At 42.0% G+C, this 23,895-nt stretch overlaps 1 protein-coding gene across 1 annotated transcript in view; it reads right to left on the minus strand.

Moving 5' to 3' along the window:
- MAPK1 (mitogen-activated protein kinase 1) overlaps positions 1 to 21,847 on the minus strand; it is a 37,480-nt gene extending 15,633 nt beyond the window's left edge. The window contains exons 1-2 of the mRNA XM_075275861.1: positions 21,511 to 21,847; positions 2,218 to 2,400 (exon numbers count right to left, since the gene is read on the minus strand). Of these exons, the coding sequence (XP_075131962.1) occupies positions 2,218 to 2,400; positions 21,511 to 21,641 (314 nt within the window). The 5' untranslated portion in view covers positions 21,642 to 21,847. The remainder of the gene's footprint in view (positions 1 to 2,217; positions 2,401 to 21,510) is intronic.
- Between the last annotated feature and the right edge of the window lie 2,048 nt (positions 21,848 to 23,895).

Genomic DNA, 23,895 nt, shown 5'->3' on the forward strand with positions numbered 1-23,895 from the left:
GCAAAGAAATCACTCAAAACACTGCTAAAGGTACTTGGGAGCACTTTTTAAGCTATGGGAAGAATATGCAAATCTGTTTAACAAGCTGTAAATAGGGAGACAGTGCCTCTGTTTGCTTCCCTCTAGGGGAAGCTCCCTTGAACCTCATGCCCGACTTTCCCACAAGCTGCAATGATGCGGGAATTTGTCAAGTCAGTGTCCCAACTGTGGACGACGCTGTTTCGATCTGATTGGATCTCTTCAGCACATCCTAGGGAGAACTGACTTGGCAGAGGTGAGAGACTTCTAGACCAGGTTAAGGGGATAATGTAACTTCTTGAGGTGAGATCACCTACTCAGGCGTGTGGAGTCTTACAAAAGCCATTTTAGCTCCACTGGGGATGTCCACATCTGGGATACTGACTTAGCATTATCCCACATCATTGCAGTCAGGCATGATGTTCAAGGGAGCTTCCCCTAGAGGGCAGCAAAAAGGCACTTGCACAGTCTCCCTATTTACATCTTGGGAAACAGATTTGCATGTTCTTCCCATAACCTCAACGTGGAGCTAAAATGGCTTTATAAGACTCCACAAACCTGACAAGGTGGTCTCTTCTCAAGGTGTGACATTATCCCCTTAACCTTATTAAGCTATTAATAGCATATATATATATATATATATATATATATATATATATATATATATATATATATATATATATATATATATATATATCCCCTTTAATGAACAGTAAACTTAAAAATAGCCACTAGTTGGAGACTATTGTTCTAAAGCAGAGGTTCACAGCAGTGGAGTTTACCCAATGGTGTACACATACTGCAGGATAAGAACTACTGGTCTATATTACATGCTGGACTGCATGAGAGCAACCCCTCTGGTGAAGAAGAATGCCCACACCTGGCCACAAGTGTCATCCTTATTATACAAATCCAAAGCATGCTTCCATTAGTACTGACTGAGGCGCTCTTTACAGATACAGGCACCTGCATCACTCACCACTTTGCTTTGGGTGCTGACAGAATAGAACAGATAGGAAACATGGAGCAGATCAGAGAGCGAGGAATGCAGCTCCTTAAACATCACTGGGTGTATTAGCACTTTGGGAGGCCATTATACTACATGCGGGGGCACTGTGTGGCTCATTTTATTACATATAGGGGCAATGAAGTGGACTATTACATAACTAAGTAATTCATAAGAGAATGCTACTTTTGAAAGTAGGGACTTTTTCCTCACGAGGTGGTACTTCAGTGAAACACGACTAAGGGCTCATTCACACGGAGTAAATGGCAGCTTAATCTGAACGTAAAAAAAGTTCAGAATCAGCGGCATATAAAGCAGTTCCATTCATTTCTATGGGAGCCGGCATATGAGCGCTCCCCATAGAAATGAATGGGCTGCATTTTTCACTGCGAGCAGTCCCATTGAAGTGAACGGAAAGTGCCCGTGTATATGGCAATCTCTGCTCATTCCAAGCCGTACACGCGAGCACATCCCATTCACTTCAATGGGAGTGCTCGTAGTGAAAAAAACAGCCCATTCACTTCTATGGGGAGCGCTTGTATCCCCGCTCCCATAGAAATGAATGGAACTGCTTTATACGCCGCTGATTCTGAACGTGTTTTACGTTCAGAATAAGCTGCCGTTTACTCCGTGTGAATGAGCCCAACAAGGTACCTTTGCTTACTTCTTAAAGAGGTTTTCCACATGATAACAATGATGACTGATCCATAAACTGTCACCAATATTAGATTTGTGGGGGTCTGACACCTCAACCAATTAGCTGTTTGAAGCGGTCATGGGGCTTGTGCAGCTCTAAGATGCAATACCAGGTACAACTACTATGCATTGTACAGCTCTGTGCTTGGGGGTCAGTGAAGAGGATGCAGCGTGTGTCCAGACATTGGCACCCATTCAAACAGCTGTATGGTAGGGTCTTACAGGTGTTGGTCCACCACCAATTTGATATTGAGGATTTATCAGGCATTTGCATCATTCGTTTTTCTGGACTGTGAATTACAGAACATCCTCATTCAAGTGAATAAAATGAAGCTCAAAACTAGATATGGCTAATGGACAAGTATGGCACTGTATAAAGAATGTCAAGATTACTTACTAATACATGAGAATACCACCTTAACAAGAGACCTGTATTCACAGTACATAAACTACATAACTATACATAAAAAGCTACCAGCAAACAAATCAAAGGATACACGTCTTTCATCTGCTCAATGGTTGGTGCTCGAATAATGTCGTTTATTCCAATAATATTCTCATGTTTAAAGCGCAGCAAGATTTTAATCTCCCTCAATGTTCTCTGGCAATAAGTTTGATGCTCAAAGGGGCTGATTTTCTTGATAGCAACTCTTACTTTGTTCACGTTGTCATATGCAGAACTAGAAGAAAAAAAACAAAACAGGAATTGCTTTCACAATGTGCAGTTTACAGGTTAACAAGAGATATTTGCATATAAAAATTGATACATGACAGGCATCAATTGTTTCCTGGTACAACCTCTGAAGACGATTGTAAAGAAAAGAATTCACTGCCAAGCTCAGTGACTGTCATACCACAACATGATCATTTTCCCCATGACAGTTTGTAAGCAAGCATTTTGCCACATGTGCTGAACAGACTTTACGTAGCAACATACAAGTAGTTGATAAGGTTGGGTAAAGACATTAGTCCATTAAGTCAAATCTGTAAGGCTACCATAGTAATGCAATAGAGAGCAAGAAAAATCCCCCTGTAATAGAACATGTTCCTCTGCACTTACTGTTTTTCAGAGCAAATTATTTGCAAATATTTAGATTCTATTCTGTAAACCCTTCACTAGGTCGTTTGTTTTTAACAGAAAAAAAAAAGTGACCCAATACTGACCCCCTATGGCATATCACTGGTGACTGACTTAATATGGCATAAATCCATATCCCTGATGCTGGTGCACAGTGGGAGTCCATGAATTTCAGTTATAACAGTTTACTGGCAAGACTTCTATTACATATGGGCTAGTTTACACGTAGGCAAAGGGGCGGATTTTGATGGCGGATTTCGCTTCAAAATCCGCCCCTTTACAATGGTGGTCTATGTAGACCACCGGGCTTTTTTTTCCGCTAGCGGCGGGCTGCTGCTAGCGGAGAAAAGAAACGATATGCCCTTTCGTCAGGCGGAAGCCGCGCGGCTTCCGCCCCCGGCAGCTCCCTCCTATGTCGGCTCATTCATTTGAGCCGACAGCGGAGGGGAAAGCCGCGACGGTTGCGGCAGGCGGGTTTTGACAAGAGAGACGCGCGGCTCACCGCGTCTCTCTCGGTGTCAAAACCCGCGCGGGCAGTTCACGTGTGAACTGACTAAGATATCCATGCTGCATCCCGCATTTAGTCCTGAACTGCCCCATATTTTTCCATGCGACTGAAAACTGTCATGGTAACTAACCCCTCCAATATTTACACCAGATGTGGGACTGACTACATTCTGGCTCCCTACAGCCACCAGTAGAGGGAGCTTCTAGAATTTTTTTTATTTTTTTTATTTTTTTAGGCTCTATCACAAATTTGGTTACACTTGACAGGAAAAATAGCTCTATATACAGGACTTTTTTTTGTTAAAATGATATCAACAGCAGTCACATGTTGAATTTAGCACTGTGATGTTGCTGTAGTTTCAGTTATTAGCAAATAACCATTATGTACATGTGAACAGAGCCTTATACATTGAACTCAATAACTGTATACAACAAGCTCCCATGATCCTATATAGCTACAGGCATCTATAGCTATACACCAGGACTGCATGTTCATTTTCTTTTCTAATTCTCATACTTACCCAAGCACATGTACCACTTTTACTTTTGCTAAACTGAAGAGACAATAACTAAAGGCTCGTTCACATCTGCGCCCGGTCTCCGTACTTGAGGTTTCCGTTTCCTGCCTAAAACAGAGGCAGGAGACGGAAACCTGCAGGAGTCTCTCACCCATTCATTTGAATGGGTGAGAAAGCTGTCCGGCCGTGCGCGGCAGTGAGCGTTTTGCGCTCTCCGCCGCGAAACCGGGTTTTATAATCCGGACACAGAGTCGGACATGCAGTACTCTGTGTCCGGATAAAAAAATCCGGTTTCGCGGCGGAGAGCCTAAAACGCTCACCGCCGCGCACGGCCGGACCCGGTCTATGGTTTCCGTCTTCTGGCATGCAGAAGACGGAAACCATAGAACGGAGACCGTGAACGCAGGTGTGAACCTAGCGTCAACGGCTTGCAGATACACCAAAATATGTAGCTAACTTTTTTCAATTAAAAGATTTTGTTTTCCATGCTGTCAAAAGGCCTATTTGCTAGTGTAAACCGAGCGTCAGATGATAGTAAATACAAGTTTGGTTATGTTAAATTGCAGATATATCTGCCTAACCTCAAGAAAATCACTTTAGTATCTTAACACGAAAGAAAAAAAAACAACACACTGGTAGACCTGAAGAGCAACAGCAATATAAAGCGGTGTGTGAAATGCATCAACTGTATGCTAAAACTAGGCCTGCATAATGTCTATATAGGAATCAGTATGACAAATCAAAATGGCCCTATTAGGTCAGTAATCTGGATCTGTAATGTAATCCTATCTGTCCTACATGATTTATCTACAAGCTTGTCAGTTCACAAAACTTGTCAAGTTCTCCTGAACCCTTAGGGCCTTTTCACACAGCATAGCGCGCCACTCATTTAGACACGTATACACGTGTCCGAGCACAGCGATTCAAAACAGAGCCCATTGATTTCAATGGGAAGCGTGCGTATATGCCGATATATGCGCGCTTCCCATTGAAGGGGCCCTTACTTTGTGTGTGCAGGACTACACATTGTCAAATGACAAGAGATACATTTCTAACCTACCCATAATTTTGTCAGCTATACAGAAACTCAAGAGAGTGGGACTGAGGGGCAACTGAGGGAACTTCATACACCAGTCTTGTACAGTCCTCTGGAGTAAGATACACCTATGTTATTAGGAGGTACAGACATCTTTGGCTCACCATGTGCTAGTTTCAGGCACAATAACCGTACATTTTCTGGGCTAAGGGATGCCTTGTCCCCTCTACTAAGACCTGCATGCTTTTCAATTCTGAGCAGGGCATAGCAGGACATTTGCTTAACTTAATTGCATATGCATTGCCTACGTTTTCATGTTAGGCATGGCAAGTTTATTAAATCCCCCCATTTGACTTTAAATGTGACAGACTCCTACCACAAGCTATCCAAGAATTGCATTTCCATATATTACAATAAAAGCTGCCACCATTAATCCTAACCGAGATGCAGAAAAGAGGAAGGTAAAAAAAGCAGGTGAAGATAGGTACACCAAACAGGACAAGCACAGAAAGTGCTTCTGATCTACAGCTGCTCAATACCATGCAAATACTGTATATTACAAAGGCGATGGTTAGTAAGCAGAGATACATATACAGTCTTTCAGGCTATAAAAACCGTTCACCTTCTTTGGATAGCATGTTCTAACAAGCTATACAATGTACTTGGATGACAGTCATCCAGGTTTCTCGGTAAATCATGTAAAGACCTGCTCTACCAGTAGGTGTAGCTATATCTGGGAGATTCCAGGATTATATTTTCGTAGAAGAAATACAAGTAATTAATTCTGTGTCATTTTTTGCAGCCTTGGGCTGCATCGTAAAACTGTAAGAGGAAAAGAGAACTAAATAGCAAATTTAGAACAATCTAGGAGCCAACCTGAGTTTTCTAGTGGCCAAGTGACTTTTACACCTTGCCAAATCTTATGATCTAAGTTGCAGTACTTGATAAACATATCTGTACCGACATGATCCCTGTTACATAGAGTCATGCTTCCTGTGTCTTGAGAAATAAGAAAAAGAAACCACTTCCGGATAAGACACTTTCTGCTTTTTCTCATTTCTTAGTAACAACATAAACAGTCATCTAAAGGGAATCTGCCCTTACAAAGCCAGTTACTGTGCCCACAACCTGCTACACTGCTGAGGATAAATAAATGCGCTACTAGCAGTATCCATTTTATAGCCCCGCAGACCTGGATTTTGGGGACAGTGGGCTAGTCAGTGGATGAAAACCACTGCGGCACACTCTCTACAATTCTGCTATCTAATAAATGACAAGCTCAGATGTGCTGATGGAGGAATGTGATGCATGCAGACATGCCCGAGGTCCTAGTTACTATAACAACTGGGCTACAGAGGACAGGAGCATATGCATGCACAACATATAAAGTATATTTCCACCTACATGACCTCGGAACATATTCAGTTTGATCATGGATTTATTCCCAAATTGTAAGGGAAAAAAAAATTACAATTTTGTTCACAGTGCTTGGAGCTGAGTGTAAATCAACCACAAGTAAGAGAAGTAATGTAACAATAGAGGGATGTCTATCCCCCTGAACCTCAACTACATGGTATAATATCTAGAAGCTACATTCATGTAAAATGGTGCTCTATTCATATAGGTTTAGTGGATGAGTTCCCTTAACCCTTTCAGGAGAAGACCAATTTGTTTTTTTCCCCCCACTTTTGCATTCTTTGCTCCAAACTTCCAAAAGCAAATACTGTTTTCCAGCCAACATAGCCATGTGAGAGCTTATTTTTGTTGGACAGGCTGTATTTTGCAATGGCAGCTTTTCAATATTACACACACTTTCCATATATCACTGTAAAACAAACTTTTTAAATGCAATTGTGCAATTTGTATTTCCATACTTCATTTTTACTACTTTCTCTTTTTGGTAAAAATGGCTTGCAATGAATAGTGACCCACAGAATAATAGTATTTATTGATCCCACAATCATTTGCCCAGGTGTTTTTTTTGTTTTTTTTTTTTAAACTTGTGTATTTAGTCCCCCCTTAGGTAGCATTAATTTGTTCACTCACACAATATAATGAAAAACGTATGTATTGCATTATATTGTAGCTTTCCTGGTCTACTACAGACAACCTAAGGCCAAATGGGTCAGAATGGCTGCAAACATCCCACAGCACACCTAGCCATGGAAAAAAACATGCGAATTGGAACATTTTTGTCACAGCTTTCAGTTTTGATTTCCAGGCTTGGTTTGCAGCCCATATATTACACAGTATAAAAGTTCCAGTTGAACCTGCAACCGTACTTAGCAAGCTGAGGGGTTCAAAGCCCACAACACAAGACACTTTGCATGGTGCATGAATGAAATTTGTGTAAATCCCATCCATTACTGTACTTTGCAGCTGAAAGAACGCCACGTGCCCATGGCCTACAGCAGCAAAAGACCTAATATGCAACAACCAAACAACACCCTCTTCTGAGAGCATGATGAGCACTGATCAATGAGAGAACCCACCAGTGCCTGGTATGCCACCCCTTTAGGAGTCATCACCGTTCAGAGCTGTACAATAGAGTTGGTTCCCTTGCAATATGGAGCAGGTCTTTGCTCCAGTGACAGTGTGATATCCCTCTTGATTTCACCTACCATATATACTCTAGTATAAGCCAACCCGAATATAAGCAGAGACCCCTAATTTTACCACAAAAAACTGAGAAAACTTATTGACTCGAGCATAAGCAGAGGGGGAAATCCACCATTGCAGATAAAAAGTCTGGTCATGTGCATTGCAGTTTAGTAACTCCATGGGGATCATAGTAATAGCAGTTAACCCCATCATGTCCCTCACATTAACCCCGTGTGCCTCACATAAGAGTTACTGATATGTGGGACATATGGAGGTAATAATTAGGTTTCTTCATAATTAAGGTCCATCATTAGTACCCTCATGTGTCTCACATATTAGTAACCCTTATATGGGGCACACAGGGGTTAATATGAGGGACATGATGGGGTTAACTGTTATTAATGTGAGGCACATGGAGTTACTGAAACTAAATTAATAACCCCAAATGCCTGACATTAATAGCAGATTAACTAAAGGAAGGTACCTGTGTGTGTCACGTTACTGTAGACATCTTCCATAAGACACAATGAATCCTGGCCACTCATCTGCAGGGTAGATGCTAAATCCTAGTGTGCTAAAGGACCTCTGATGACATCATGACCATGTGATCGGACTCTGGTGTGGGCGGAGCTACTAGGATTTAGACTCAACCTTATCTGCAGATGTTACATATCAGTAGCTACAGGACCTTTGATGACATCAGTCACGTGACCTCATGACAAGCCAATCACAGAGCAGTAGCACTAAAGGACCTCCCCCTTCCAGTTTTATGTGGACCCCGACTCATGTATAAGCCAAGGAGAGCTTTTTCACTATGAAAAATGTGCTGAAAAAGTTGGCTTATACTCGAGTATATATGGTAGTTATGAAGTTAAAGTAGGACTCACACAAAATTATTTCTCTAGCCTGTTAGAAAAGTATGCCATATAAAGTGTAGTGAAGTTGATCCTAATGCAGACTGTTTTTGAGTTGGGGGGTCCTCAGCTGTGTCATGTGATCAATGATCAGTCTCTCCAACTGACATAACATTGTGTAGACAGGAAATCAGTTTCTTTCTATATTCCTATGAGACTCGCACTGGGGCAGATTATTAAACTACATCCATTTTTTGAAGAATCGGGCACGTTCCTTTCATATAGTTCAACTGTAATTGCACTATGGATTTATTTTAAAAAAAAATATTCGTTATGCTTTACTGTTGGGACAGTAACCAAAGACACTACATCAAGATGGTTCACAGCATCTAAAAGTTTTATACTGTATAAAAAAAATAAAAGTCCACAAATTTATTGAGGCATCCAATGACTACAATCACTACTAGAGCAACAATGACAAGAAACTGAGCAGAATACTGATGAAAGCCATTTTACATTTACATGCCCCCATTTGTGGCAACAAGTTACCGTAAATCATGCAGCATAATTCTCATCTAAACATAAATCACAGCAAATGGCGATCTACCACAAAAACTTGACCCCATTATGTTGGATTTTAAACAAGCGCCATATCCATCATAAGGATCTTGTGGGTACTGGAGCTGCATCAAAGAGATCAGCAGCAAATGCACAGTTGGTATCCACATTGAAAGCGTATTTGCGTATAAGTGTGACAACTCTATGGAGGCAAATGGGATGCTAAGAATTGAAAGCAGAGCTGTTTTACGCAATGCCTGCGCAGCCATATATGCCTGAAAATTGGATATAAAATGTGAGAAAATTATGTCCCTATATAGGCAATATTTTTTATGACTTATAAACAAATAGAATCAGGCATGCAAAAAACAAAACAACCCCCCCACACACACACTTTTTTTCACATGCCATCTGCCATTCATGGGAGGTAATCAAAACGTCCTCATACATAAAGTTACTAGGTTGAGCTGCTTTTGCGTGTGTATTTCAGCTCCTTGACACCTAATACACACTCCAGAGTAGTAAAGCGGTAAGAATGTATAAAGTCAGTGCAATAACTGTGGCTGCAACATAAAGGGTAAGTACAGTCAAAAAGTGCACTTGCATAACACATGCATGTTTTGAATACTTGAAACCCACAGAACAATTTACACCTGGCAAAATTGTACTGCAAAACTATGACAATTTGCGGTCAATAGGCAAACATTTTTGCAGCACAGTTTTTGACTGCATGGCACTCTATTGCTAGGCAAAAAGTGCTGCCAAACCAAACTACTAGTGTGACACTTTGAGAGAATACAGGACATTCAAAGTGAAAGTCAAAGTGCCCAATCCTTTATCACCCTGTCCTCTGCCTTCAAAAAGAAATCCACATATCAGAACATAGTTGGTAAAGTTAAACGGTCATAGGTTCAAATTCAGGTCTATGGATTCTGTGCCACTTTTGGCTGGATTTATAAGAAAGGTACTGACTTTAACGCTGGCTTAAAAATACAATTTTTATTGGGATTTTGTCACCAGAATCCAGCATGTCAACCCAGCCCTACAAACAGGCTTGGCTCACCTGAATCTATCTAACAGTGTATTCCTTCAATCCGTTCTCTGGTCTGAGGGATACCATGGACTATCAATATGCACACGAGCTCTTTGGAGCAACAAGGGGCATTGATGGACCAAGAGAGTTACCAAAGAGTAGTAAATTGTTATGTGAGTATTATGAAGGCGAGAGAGGCGTGTGGTACCAACCTGTGCGGTTACCGACACGCCTCAGGTCAAACAGGGCATAAGAGTGGATTAGGTTCAATTCTTTACTGGAGATGGTTCTGCATGCACGTCTTCCGCTTCAAAAATAAACAAACATGATGGAAGATTGCTTCCGTCATGTTTACATTAGTGTTAATAAGAATGTGACCATTCTCTGTGATAGTTTAATGTCTGTTGCTGTCTTATATGACGGAAGACAGCAACAGACATTAGCAGACAGACAAAACACCCCCGTTAGAGGTTGTGAAATGTTGTCATAAATATTGCATATTTTACTTAATGTATTGTTACAAATTTACTTTCTTGGTAATTTAGAAAAGTTTAAAAATATATATATATATTTTTTATTAGGAACATTAAAATAATCAAAAACAAGTGTTTTGATTATTCTAATGTTACTAATAAAAAAGAAAAGTCAGCTACTATTAGTGAAGGCATTTGAGTCCAAGTTAAAAGATTGGTTTACTCATGTCAGCCCTGTTTGACAGCTTTCACCTCAACAATGTGTTAGAATACATCCCATTGACAAAGGGAACGGTAACCTCTATTTGTCCTCATTTGAGTTCTCAGAAGTCAGGCTAATAAGAAAGACAATTTAAACAATATTACACCCTTTGTTTTCCCTTCAGTAATCCATAGATGTCTGTGTAATAGTTCTCTTTCAGGCGAGGAAAATTCATTGCCAAATGTTAATCTTTAACATTGTCAAAGTTAAACTATGAGAGCTATAAGCACCATATCTACATGACCTGCTAGCAAACATACAAGGGTGTGGTACAGCATTAGAAAACACTTGAATTTTCCACTATCAATTACAATGATTTCATTGTCGCTGAACATCACTTCCACAACAGTGTACTAACCCCTCAATAACCTCATTTGTCCTAAACCACCACACAGTAAGCATATTAAAACAAGGTATTTCATATTATAATGCATTCTGCTTAGTCTTACATTCTGATTTAGCTGAGCAATTTAAGTCAAATCACATTTATTCCAATGGAGGGGGGGGATCTAAAACTGTCACATTCGCAGGCTTGGCATGGCACCCACTGACATGTTTTGTGGCATATTAAGACCATAAATTTCTGCTGTAAAATTCCCTCATCTGTCTCTATTTGCTTCAGACAGTAAACTCATGGCACATTAGATAAAGGACCAATGAACTGCTTGAAGGGGATGTCAAGAAATTATAAGAATTTCAGGCCCATCCGGGGTGGGTATAATGCAAAAACAAAGTTAACACATTTCCCTGGTGCTCTATTGTACAGTCCTGGTCCACTTTCCTCCCGTACTGAGACTTTCCGGGCCAGAGGAACTCACTTGACTGATGAAACCAACCAGTAGCCCCTCAGCTGTTGCCAGTATGGAATCAGTGATGTACCTAACTGACATCAGCAATCGCTAAGGAAAATGATTGGTGTTAGTGGTCATATGAGCGCCAACACAAAAACATGACCTGTCTTGGGAACTCCAGTATCCTCCCAGTGTGGACCAGTCCTGAGGCTCCAGTCTTCTCAAAGTGAAACGTCTCGCTGGCTGCAACATCCAGGATTCCTTCCATTGAAGCCAACCTGCGGCCTCAGGAAAAGACTCTGGGATGTCACAGATAGTGACGCCACCTGATTATCAGCTGTCATGTCCCACAAGGGCTTCTGCTGGAAGACAACAACAGAAATGAAACCCGGACCACACTGGGAGGCACTGGGATAAGAAGAGTAAGATTTTTTTTATTTTTTTTTTCCACCGCCCCTGACGCATTTAAAAAGGTTTTTTTTTTGACCTGGACAACACATTTAGGGAGCTTTCACACGGATTTTTGCAAAATACACGTGTAAAAATACACGTGTAAAATTAAGGGTGCATTCACACTTCGGATACGCTGATTCGGAATGTCAATGGGAGTCTTATTTTTACACGTGTATTTTTACACATGTAATTTTCAAAAATACACACGTGTTTACTCTGTGTGAAGGCTCCCTTACTGCTTCAGCATACCAAGAAATTTTATACAATTGTATGCATACAACTTTGTAGAAAGCCCTTTTCTGTGCCACCATAACTGTTTCTTAGTGCACAAGGTGAGATTCATAAAGGTATGGTTGGACAAGTTGGAAGAACTTGACTATTCCAAACAGAACCAGAACACATCTCACATATACTCTTCCGGATGAGTGAACATCCCCCCATGCACTCTAAAATCTTCCCAAAATTGTGGAAGAGGGGCAATCCACCTGAAAATGACACCTCAGTCAGCTTTTCTACACCAACCACTCGCTGACATGAGAGAACATCTTTGAAAGGTGTGGTTGATAAATCGAGTACAGGCAGCTAGAAAGGCTAACCATACCCACTTTCCCACCCACAACGCCTCATTCTCATATTTGGTTAGGATCCCAGTGGTGGAACTACCTTAAGTCAGACTGTTTTCACCTATACTGTACTAGAGAAATCCCATTTAATGGCATTTTCAGATGTATGGTACATATATTGGAAACCTTAAAACAAAGTAAATGGGAATTTTCAGAACACTGATCACAGTAACTGGAGATTTCACCCACTGAAGATCAGAAACTGAAATCTGCAGCAGAATTGACAGCCAAGTTGACCTATTTTTGTTAGCTATGCACGAAGTGCTGCTTATTAGACAAGGTAGTAACTAAAAGCTGCATAAACATCCAAATAAACTCAACTACTGCCCGTCACTCCTTTCATATGCAAGGAGAACAAAAATACTGGGTGACATACACAATCAGCTTCTTGTTTCTATGGCCCACTTTGCTGTGTAGACTGGGCAGATGAATACAGAGGACTGAATGGTGGACTGTAATGTACTGATAGATTCCTAGATAAGGCAGACTATCAATATACACAGCTAAGACTAAGCTAAATATTTCTATTTTTATTTTTTTTAAACTCATTTTCCAGGCATACCTTATTCTCATATTTCAATAACTCTGTGGAGGCAGACATGTCTTATACAGCTGATCTAACATGCTGAGACCAACAGCTCTATAGAATGCCATAAATATGGCACTGTGTTGGCTTCTTTCTCTAGAAGCTAACTATTCACCAATATACACTATATGATCAAAAGTATCCGGACACCTGGCTGAAAATGACTTACAAGTTCGTGACGCCCTCCATTGGTAATGCTGGAATTCAATATGGTGTTGGCCCACCCTTAGCCTTGATGACAGCTTCCACTCTGGCAGGCATACGTTCAATCAATCAGGTGCTGGAAGGTTTATTGGGGAATGGCAGCCCATTCTTCACGGAGTGCTGCACTGAGGAGAGGTATCGATGTAGGTCGGTGAGGCCAGGCATGAAGTCGGCGTTCCAAAATATCCCAAAGGTGTTCTATAGGATTCAAGTCAGGACTCTGTGCAGGCCAGTCCATTACAGAGATGTTACTGTCGTGTAACCACTCTGCCACAGGCTGTGCCGTATGAACAGGTGCTCGATCGTGTTGAAAGATGCAATCGCCATCTCCGAATTGCTCTTCAACAGTGGGACGCAAGAAGGTGTTTAAAACATCAATGTAGGCCTGTGCTGTGATAGTACCACGCAGAACAACAAGGGGTGCAAGCCCCCTCCATGAAAAACATGACCACACCATAACACCACCACCTCCGAATTTTACTGCTGGCACTACACACGCTGGCAGACGACGTTCATCGGGCATTCGACATACCCACACCCTGCCATCGGATCGCCACATTGTGTACAGTGATTCGTCACTCCACACAACGTTTTTCCACTATTCAATCGTCCAATGTTTACGCTCATTACACCAAGCGAGGCGTCGTTTGGTATTGACCTGCGTGATGTGTGGCAACCAATCACCTGACCACGTTCGAAGTCCGTGAGTTCCGCGGAGCGCCCCATTCTGCTCTCTCACAATGTCTAATGTCTACGGAGGTCGCTGATATGAAGTACCTGGCAGTAAGTGGCAGCACAATGCACCGAATATGAAAAATGTATGTTTTTGGGGATGTCTGGATACTTTTGATCACATAGTGTAGGTATGAGCATTGCACAGGCTTTTTCCTTCCCTGCCTGCTATCACATCTCATACACGATACAGTTCTGCGTAAGCCCAATTGAAAATATGTACTGTGCTGCAAGGGATGTGTTCCTGAAATGCCAAGATCCCTTGCTGTGTTAGCATGTAAGAAATGTACTGGAGTGTACTGCAGTGTGTGATGTATATGGTAAAAGCTGTGTGGCGGTGTACCTAGCCATTATGTACTGGTGAGGAGGTACCTAGCTATTATGAAGAGTAGGTTGTGCAAACCATCTTAAAAAGACTGTGCAGAACATATTCTTCCTAAGGGGGCGTTCACACTAACGTTGGTGTTTAACAGCTAGTGTCCGCTGCTAATGTCCGTTCAAAATCTTGTGCGGACATTGGCATCGGACACTAGCTGTGTCTGTGACATTTTGCATTGATTTAAATGGACATCGGGTGTGTTCTTTTACAGTCCGTGCCTGTCCTTAACTGCCTGTTCCCAAAGATGTCCGACTTTTCAAGCAGACAGCAAAACCCGACATGTAGGTTTTTTCTGTCCGCTTGAAAAATCGGACATCTTTAGGAACGGACAGTTAAGGACACCCACAGACAGTAAAAGAACGCACCCGATGTCCATTTAAATCAATGCAAAAATGTCACAGACACAGCTAGTGTCCGATGCCAATGTCCGCGCAAGATTTTGAACGGACATTAGCAGCAGACACTAGCTGTTGGACACCCACGGTAGTGTGAACGCTCCCTAATAAGGTAGTTTAAATATATAAATTTTGTGACGACACTCCATTTCCTTCTGTGTTAGGAGTCCCTATTGTAAATGCGATCAAAATTTGTATGTTGTTCTAATGGTTTAAGGGGTTATTCTGGCTTCTAGTATTGATGGCCTATACCATCAACATCATATATGCACAGATTCGACAGTCAGGACCCCCACAGATCACCTTTACTGAGACAGCGCAGCTCACTCACCAAACTGTAATGGAGGTCCAGAGTGCTATTGCATTGCTTGCCAATCTTTTTATAAAGTGCAGGCCGGATATTGTGGAAATTTTTTAGCCAAAACCAGGAGTAGATTGAGCAGAATGGAGAAGTATAAGAGCCTCCTTTATATTTTCCATTCCTATTATATGCACTCTTGGCATTGGCTCAAAAAACTGCAGCAAAATCTGTAAGAAATTTCAACTTTAACATTTATTCTTAGGGCTTGATTTTCCAGGTAAAATTCTATTTGTACATCTTTACTATTAAGACAACACCAATTGTGTATTTTTTATGTTTTTGTTATGCATGTGTTATGTTGTTTTGAGATTAACGTGTGTCTGCATTTAAAGACCTACAACATTATTGCTATTCCATACAAAGCCGTGCGAGGGCTTTGCAAGTAAATTTTTATTAACGTTTGCCAGTAGGAGATTTCAGCAAACAATCCTCTTTTCCCTTATATAATAAACTGCAATACTACTGTATTGCAGTGTATTACTGTATCTCAGTATTGTAAATCTAACACTGCCTATTGTTTTTGTGAACCTCTGGCTGCCACGACAACTGTACAGTATAGACTGTGGTTTCTATGAAGTTAAACACCCAGTATGTCCAACCCAGAGTAATTCCACAGTGAGCAGCTTGAACTACCTTCTTGCCACAATATACTATTAAAGTGCAGAGCATGGAGGAATTAAACTGGCTCAGAATTACATTGAAAAAGAGAGACATGCTCACCACACCGATTCTTAACTTGTTCTGGGCTGTACAACCATGTTAACCTTTTCAGGACACAACCATGTTTAGGCATTAAGGGTCTGCAGCTTTATTTTTTGTCCCCATTGTCACATTCCAAATTTCACAACTTATTTTTCCTCTTTACAAAGCCACATGCGGTCTTGATCTTTGCATCACCTAATATTGTATTTTTTGTTTTAATCATATAAGAAATAGGGAAGCAGAGGTTTTGGAACTTTGATTTCAGTTACTTTTTGACAATGGTTTCACTGTTCCACAAGGCAGCTTGAACATAGATCTCTTGATCCCCTGTACAATACACTGAAATTACTGTACAGTATATAGTACATTATTATAGATGTGTATTAGGTTCTGGTTCCAGCAGGACCTAAAACACTTCCACACGAAAGAAAGGAGGCCATGATACTAAGATGCTGAAAGAGAAGTGGTTACATTTGCCACCAAGGAGATGAAATAAGGAGATCAGACAGCCTTGCAACAAAAAAAACTTAAAACACAAGAATCCTATGCTGCAAAGTCTCATGCTGTTGCCTGAGGTATAGGACTCTCTCCCCAGCAGAGGACTAACGATACATCCACACATGGCAGAAATTTATATATATATATATATACATACACACACACACACACACTAATATATATATATATATATATATATATATATATATATATATATATATTAATTAAAAAAACAAGCAAACCAGTGAAAAATCAATGGTCAAATACAAACTTCATAGCAAATATTCTCTGTACTGAGGACTTGCATTTGGCAAAAAAAAACATTTCAAGCAAATTCAGCCTGATAGATGCATACTATGAAATGGAGACAAGGTAGCTGAAACTAGTTCAGACATGACAGCGCATTCCTCAGATCTCAAACATTTGACAGTGTTCTACACTGAGTTATGAAAACTGCAAATCTGAACATACCAAATACACCCACAAACCTAATGAGAAAACTTTATTAGTACACTTCTTGTAGTCAACATAAAAAAACAAGACGAAATTCCTACAATACTAATCTTGCTTATTTTTTTTCCCAAGCAGTAAAATATAAGTCAAATTGACAAGTACAGGTCTCCTCCAACATTACCCCATGCTATGACATTGTTAGCACTTGGCTGACAGTAGGCAAGTCCTGTAGTGCTTTCTTCAGGTCAAGCATGTATAGTCTTCCACCAGTATTTTACTACAATGCTGCCTCATTGACACAATGTAGTGAGACAGCACAGGCACGTGTCAGTGTCCTCCATCTAACACACAGTATATAGGGAAAAACTTGCTCTAAGCGGAAGTTACTGTAATATACTGCCGCTTTTCAACAGCTTTTTTTTTTACCCCACAAATCTCATTCACATTGCTGTACACCCTATGATTAAAAAAAAAAAAAAAAAAAAAAAAAAGGAGAAATAAAAACAAAAACCAAAAGACCCAGCAAACCAACCCCCCACCCCCCCTCCCTGTGAGTGTCCATTGCAGATAATCACTGGCCTCAGTGGACACATTTCGTGGTCGGGTACATCTACACTGCAAAGATGACATAACCAGCCATCACACGTAACCACTGATTTGCTATAGCTACTACATGGGGGGGGGGGGGGCCACTGGAGTGGCAAAAATGAACACGGACATTTTTTGAGTAGCAGAGACCTAGATTCTCACAACTTTTTGAGTAGCAGAGACCTAGATTCTCACAACTTTTATACTGTCGAGAAGAAAAACAGCAACAACTAAATCAATACGTGGCAGAAAATAGAATAAGTCTTTTGTAACGTAAGCAAAGGACTCTTGAACTGATCATAGCTTGTGTGTGTAAATTTTCCGTTCTATTGGGGAGCTCACACAGAAATTGAGAGGCTGTTGGATCACAAATTAAAAAGCGTTTACAGCGTCAACAGCAGTCAAGTCATTTACCGCAAATTTATAATATTGTATTGAAAAGAATAACCTATTGTAGGGTTGGGCGATTATGACCCAAATCAACATCATAATTAATTGAACATTTTATCTCTATTACATTTAATGACTATTTCAGAACACTCCCATTTATATGGCACACCCACTAAATAAATGCCATGCAAAGCCACTGAATTTTGGTTTAATTTATTCACCAATCATAACAATCTTGGTTGGATGGCATAAAGTGTGAGACAGGATGGCATGGTTGGAAAATAAGAGCAGGCTCATATCGATTAACTCAGCTGGCTTTCAATTTCAGTTATTTTGGGGTTAATTTTCCACCCCTAACCTATTGCCTTAAAATTATCTACAACTTAACTCGCCTTAATTAATGACATTTGTATCATTTTAAGCCATCAAAGAAAAAAGTGGTGGCCCAAAGTGATATAAAAGTAAATCCACTGAAGAACCCAATAGCCCCCTGGTCTCTACCTCACAATCCCATCTCAACACAGAGGGAATGCCAAGAAATACCTACACTGCCAATAGCCACAGAGGCACGGCTGTGGACTGGAAAAGTCAGGAGCAATGTGGCTGAAAAAAATTACCAATGGAGACTTAAAATTAAGTGATTTTTACTTCTTTTACACAATTTTTTTTTACTTTTATAGGAATTCAAGTACTAGCTAATTAATAAATTAGGGGACCCTTATTGCGTCCGGTTGACGGTGGGTCTCAGGAATCTAAAGCAATTCAGGAGTGGCACTGTGGGGGGAAGGGGAAACGACAAAAAAAATTGCAGTCCGAGTTGAGCAATGGTTTGGCTTATTGGCTCCACAGCCTTGCAAAGGTGAACTACTTCAGCCAGAGTTCAGATGACCAATGTGCTGAAGGCATGTGTATCAAGACAGGTACAGGGGGGAAATACCCCAAAATGACAACCCATGGGCTGTGTCAGTGTCCTAATTTGCTCAATAAAGTTGTTTCTTCATCAGATTAAATAAAGAATTTGACGAGAAAAAAACCAAACAAACCTGGTATATTCTAACAGATGCCATAACACCCCTAGAAGGAACAATCTCCAAAGCGCAAAACTCAAAAGAAACTAGACGTAACCAAACACGCATCCATCTCCTGACATACCATGCCGTATACCAGCTTTCATTTTTAGAAGCACCCTAGACCTAGAGAAAAGGCCATTTCCACATTCTGGAAGTCAGACATTTTGTCACTGCCAAATAAGGATTTCTAAGCTTATGGACTGGAATGTTCTGACTCCTAAGAAAATATACAGAAGTACACAATTACTTCTTCTTGTCAAAGTAACCCTCATTCTAAAAGTAGGCAATCTCAATTTATAGAATAGAAGATACTTGTCTTCTAAATGACAGAGAGCTGAGCGAGTTTAGAGCATGGATTGCCATAGCTACCACTACTGAAAGAGTCCGATCTTCTCCACCCTGCACTGATGACCGTTATACTATGACGGCAGATTACAATACTATCCAGCACTCAATACAAATAAAGGGGTGTTAAAAAAGAAAATTAAGAAAGTCAATGGAACTCAAAGCAGTAGTGATGGTAACAGTATGAACCCGAAATAGGCACAGGAACGGTCAATGACGATACTTGCTGCAATGTTACATTGATTTGAAAGGTCTGTGGGCTTCTAAAATATTTATCGTAAAGCAGACAAGTCACTGTAAGCAGCATTGTCAAGGACTGCCAAAATAAATGTAGCACCCTCATCATTACTTACCAAGCAGAGCACCACACATTATATTGTGGTTGTGCTTGGTATTGCAGCTCAGCCCCATTCATAGCATGACTATGATAAATGGATGTGTAGTCACTGACCTCAGGAAAGACCTCAATACCATATCTTCTGACAAAATCCTTTTAGGACAAAGCAAGGGGAGCTGAGATTATCAGATTGATATGGTTTTCTGAAAAAAAAAAAGTCAGCATATGGCCCTACTCTATGACTGACAGCTATCCTTCTATGCATGCCCATACATCATGAAGTGCGACTGTCCACTGGATTTCTAAGCATGGAGAGTGCCCAGATATGAATCAAGTTACACGTTTTTTTGTGGGAAGAGATTCATTAGATCATGAGGGTCCATATAGTGGGATGAATCTATACGGTGACAGGCTCATTGTTATCACTATAACTTTATGCATCAGCAATGCTCAAAAATTGGGATATACAATAGGAAGACAGACAGGTCCGAAAGTCTCCAACCCGCCTGGCGAGCTGTTCAGTAGATATGTGTTGCTGCTTGTGCCCTATACTCACACACAGACCAAGTCTTCAATGTTCAGCAAGGCAGATAGCCAATACTCTTCAAGACGCCAAATGTGCATTAGCTGGATTTCCAGATCACTCAGTTTAGAATGCGCAGAATTTAAAGTAGGAACCAAAGGTAAGGATGAGAACGAATATTTCACTGGTGTGGCGGATGACATCGTTCTCCCTATGTAATGATCAGATCATAGATGACTACGCAATACTCTAAAGGTCAGTCGCTCATGTGAATACTACATGGAATTTGGAATTGTTTTGTCTGATCTACTCTTGGATCCATCCTGCAAATAAAAGGAAGCAATTCTTTAAATTGTATTATTGTAGAGCGATAAATTTCAGCTGAGCTTGTCCTCTGACCCACAAAACTAAAATATAAATGCAATGAGAAATATGGCCTTCGATCTGTCAACATGGGCCAGCAGTCCTAAACTTATATGGTAGGCCACACAGCTGACACTCCACTAGAACCCAAGACACTGTTAAGGCTTATTAAAACAACATGGTGGTGTTGTGGTTTTCCAAAAATGGAGCTTGACCGTGCGGTGTGAATATAATCCTGCTTGGGCTGCCTGATGCAGAAAAAGTTTGCACCAATTTATTAGGCTGAATTTGACTCAATGGGATGCGTCCATATTTACTAATGCCCATTTATGTATTGAGGTTCAGTGCACCCCACAAGCTATAACTTCCTATTACAATCGTCAGAAAGATAATTCCATCCAATTAGATGACATTATTATTATTTCGGTGTCCCAAGAGGATCCATCAAGTAGCTACATAGCCATATAAAACGACAACACATTACCCCATATTACTGTGGGCCAGCTATATACAGAGTGCTGCAGCAGGCTGTATACATGGCTGGGCTTGGTGCACAATGACAGACATGCAGCAGTGTTATGGAGCCCCCTGCACACACTGATAGAATCCTAGAAATGTTGCAACCATTTCCAGAAGGCTCTAGGCAAAGCGATGCCTTATACACAAGGCTGACATTTCACTCTGATCAATAAGCCGCATGACAACTGAAGCCCCCGTCAGTGTGAACGCAGACATCAATCATACATGTGACAGGGCTCCCTGCAGCGATCTAGGGACTGAGCCACGGACGCCCAATCCTTAGATCAGTGCCCGACAACTGTCACACACGGAAAGTAGATGCAGGAGCTGCGCATCCGTGTGAAAAGGCGAAGACATAGTGGCGTCCGTGCACGTTAGACGCCGTGCAGGCAGCTGAGCTAGAGCCCTGTGTACTCAGGGAGGGGTAGTGACAGTCTGGGGAGGGAGTGCTCCGGGGAGAGGTGGCTGCAGGCCCGGGACAGGCACATCCCAGCACGCTGCAGCCTCTCAGCAAGGGGGGCGACGTGAAGTGAGACACACCCGACACACTGCACTTACCACACCATGCCGTAGGCTCCTTCCCCGATGTACGACAGGTTGGTGTATCGCGGGCCCACGTCAAAAGCCTGTCCCCGCACCATTTCTGGTCCCCCTCCGGGGTTTGACGAGGCCCCAGCCGCAGCCGCCATATTTGCTGTCAAGCGATTCTATCTCCCGGCGCTGTCCCGTGCAGGGCTGGCTTTCGCTGCCTCCGCCGCGGCGGGTGTTGTCCTGCTCGGGTGCTGAAGGCGAGATGATTGCCGGGACTCACTCTGTCGCTCGGTCGGTGGTTGTGTGAGGCGCTGCCTGGCTGACGCCTTCCCGCCCGCTGGGTGTGTGTGGGGAGGGGCACATGGGCGGGGCCATAGAGGCGGGACCTCCCTCACGCTTTGCTGCAGTGGGTGTGGAATCGTCATTTTTTTTCCCTTCAATCTTTATTCAAATACGTTTCGTGGACAATTTTCCACACCGCCATGGAAATCCAAAAGCGTATATTCTTACTATAATGTGTATGCAGGTGCTGAGGACTGGATGTGGACATGGGGGTGACATTGCACCAAGCTAACCCTGCCATAGTTGGTGCACGGTTCTACCTTCCAGTGCGGGCAGGGGGCGCTTCTTTTTGTCACTGCAGCCCCTTGGTTCAGGCTGAGCCATCTAATCCTGAGTCCTGACTCAAGTTATGGTAAGGTGAGGTGAGGCTTAGTAGTTGTCCCTAGTAAGGCCTGGAACTGTGTACTGCATGGGTATAGCTATAGGGGGTGCACGGGTACCAGTTACTACCAGGCCCTGGGTTCAAAGGTCACACCTCCATATAAACTATGCGACTCATCTACATGGCATAAGGTAGGGGCCCTATTACAGGTTTTGCTTTGGGGCCCAGGAGTCTCAAGCTACCCCTCTTCCATAGAATATTGAAATAAAACTTATCCCATTTTCTATTCACCCTCTTTCTGTTTAAAAATTGGCAAACATTTATAGTGTCACGCTAGCATATAGTGGTAGTGTGCCACACGGGTTTATGGTCCTTTTATAGACCATGCAGCAAGGTCACGTGAAGCACCTGTACTGCGTGCATCTGGAAACCTCAGCATTTCACTGGAAAACTGGCTCTAATGCCTATCTCTGCCACAGACTCATATTGGCCGAAGTGTTGCGCTCCAGACCCATTAGATTAGGCCTCTTTCCAAATGTGGCCTGCTTCCTCCTCCAGGTACGTTTAGTTACTGACCCTGGGCTCTGCAATAGTGACCATCTCTTCATCAGCACCCAGAACTGGTGAGCAGCGCCCTGGGACAAACCCCTCCCTCTAATCTAGGGGTTCTTGGCCCTTCACTACCCTTGCAGTAGCTGGGCTAAGACACTTTCTCCACTACAGGACTCTGGACTAGCACCTTGGCCTACCTTGCCTCTCTCTCAGGTAATAATGTTGTTCAGTGCCAGGCACAATGGCATGCAATGATGAAATCCTAGCAGTTCAGCCCAATGTCATCTTTTACATGAAGCTAGGGGGTGTTGCTTTTCTGGGATCCTCTTCTCTCAGAATAATTTTTTGTCTGCTGCAGCCCCCTTTGGCCCCTGGTCGGGGCTCTGATTAACGCTACTTCTGTTCCCTCCTCTTTTGTCTCTAGAGCAAGGTACAGTTCCCAGGAGGGGCTTGATACGGTACTAGAGTCCTCCGTCCCTCCCATTTGGCCACTTCCTCACAAGATGACTTCTGGTGCCAGCCTGCTGTTCTGGCAGACCCCTCTGACTTCACCTCTGAGTCCGAGCAAACTACCTTCCTGCCATGCAGGCTGTATTGGACTCCCTCTGCACGATGCTGAGTCTTCCGTCTCATCCTCCAGCATCCTTCTTTCATAACAGTCATTGTCCATGTTTCAAAACCAATTAAGGGACCATGTTAAGCTCCTCAGGGGTAATGGGGCAATAGCTTTTGCCACAATACCCCTGAGGACGCCGGCTTAGCCTCGAAATATGTTGGGGGAATCCCTGAGGATAGCCAGACAAGTCATCACCAAACCTAAGCAACTGGACGGTCTAGCTGCCCTGGATTGTACCCATTACTACCTAGCTACTATTACTGCTTGAATCCTAGATTGGCACCACTTCGCTAACTCCAAACTTTGGGTTGCCCCAGAGAGTTCTTTGAGCCTTTTACCTCTTACATCTCTTCCATAGCTCCATAGATGCTGGTTGGGTAAAGCTGCCTCTGACCTCGAATATATTACTCAACAAGTTCCCCTGTGTGTGTCAAAATATACCACACCGTCGCTCAACTAATCACTAACGAAAGCCCATTGACTTCTGTCTCGAGCAACCCAGACTTCCCTGCGGCTCTGTATTCAACTTTTTTTTTTTTTGTAAATAATGTTTTATTGAATTTTTAAAATGACAACAATG

The sequence above is a fragment of the Leptodactylus fuscus genome, chromosome 1 (genome assembly GCF_031893055.1).
Source record: "Leptodactylus fuscus isolate aLepFus1 chromosome 1, aLepFus1.hap2, whole genome shotgun sequence".
NCBI classification, from domain to species: domain Eukaryota; kingdom Metazoa; phylum Chordata; class Amphibia; order Anura; family Leptodactylidae; genus Leptodactylus; species Leptodactylus fuscus.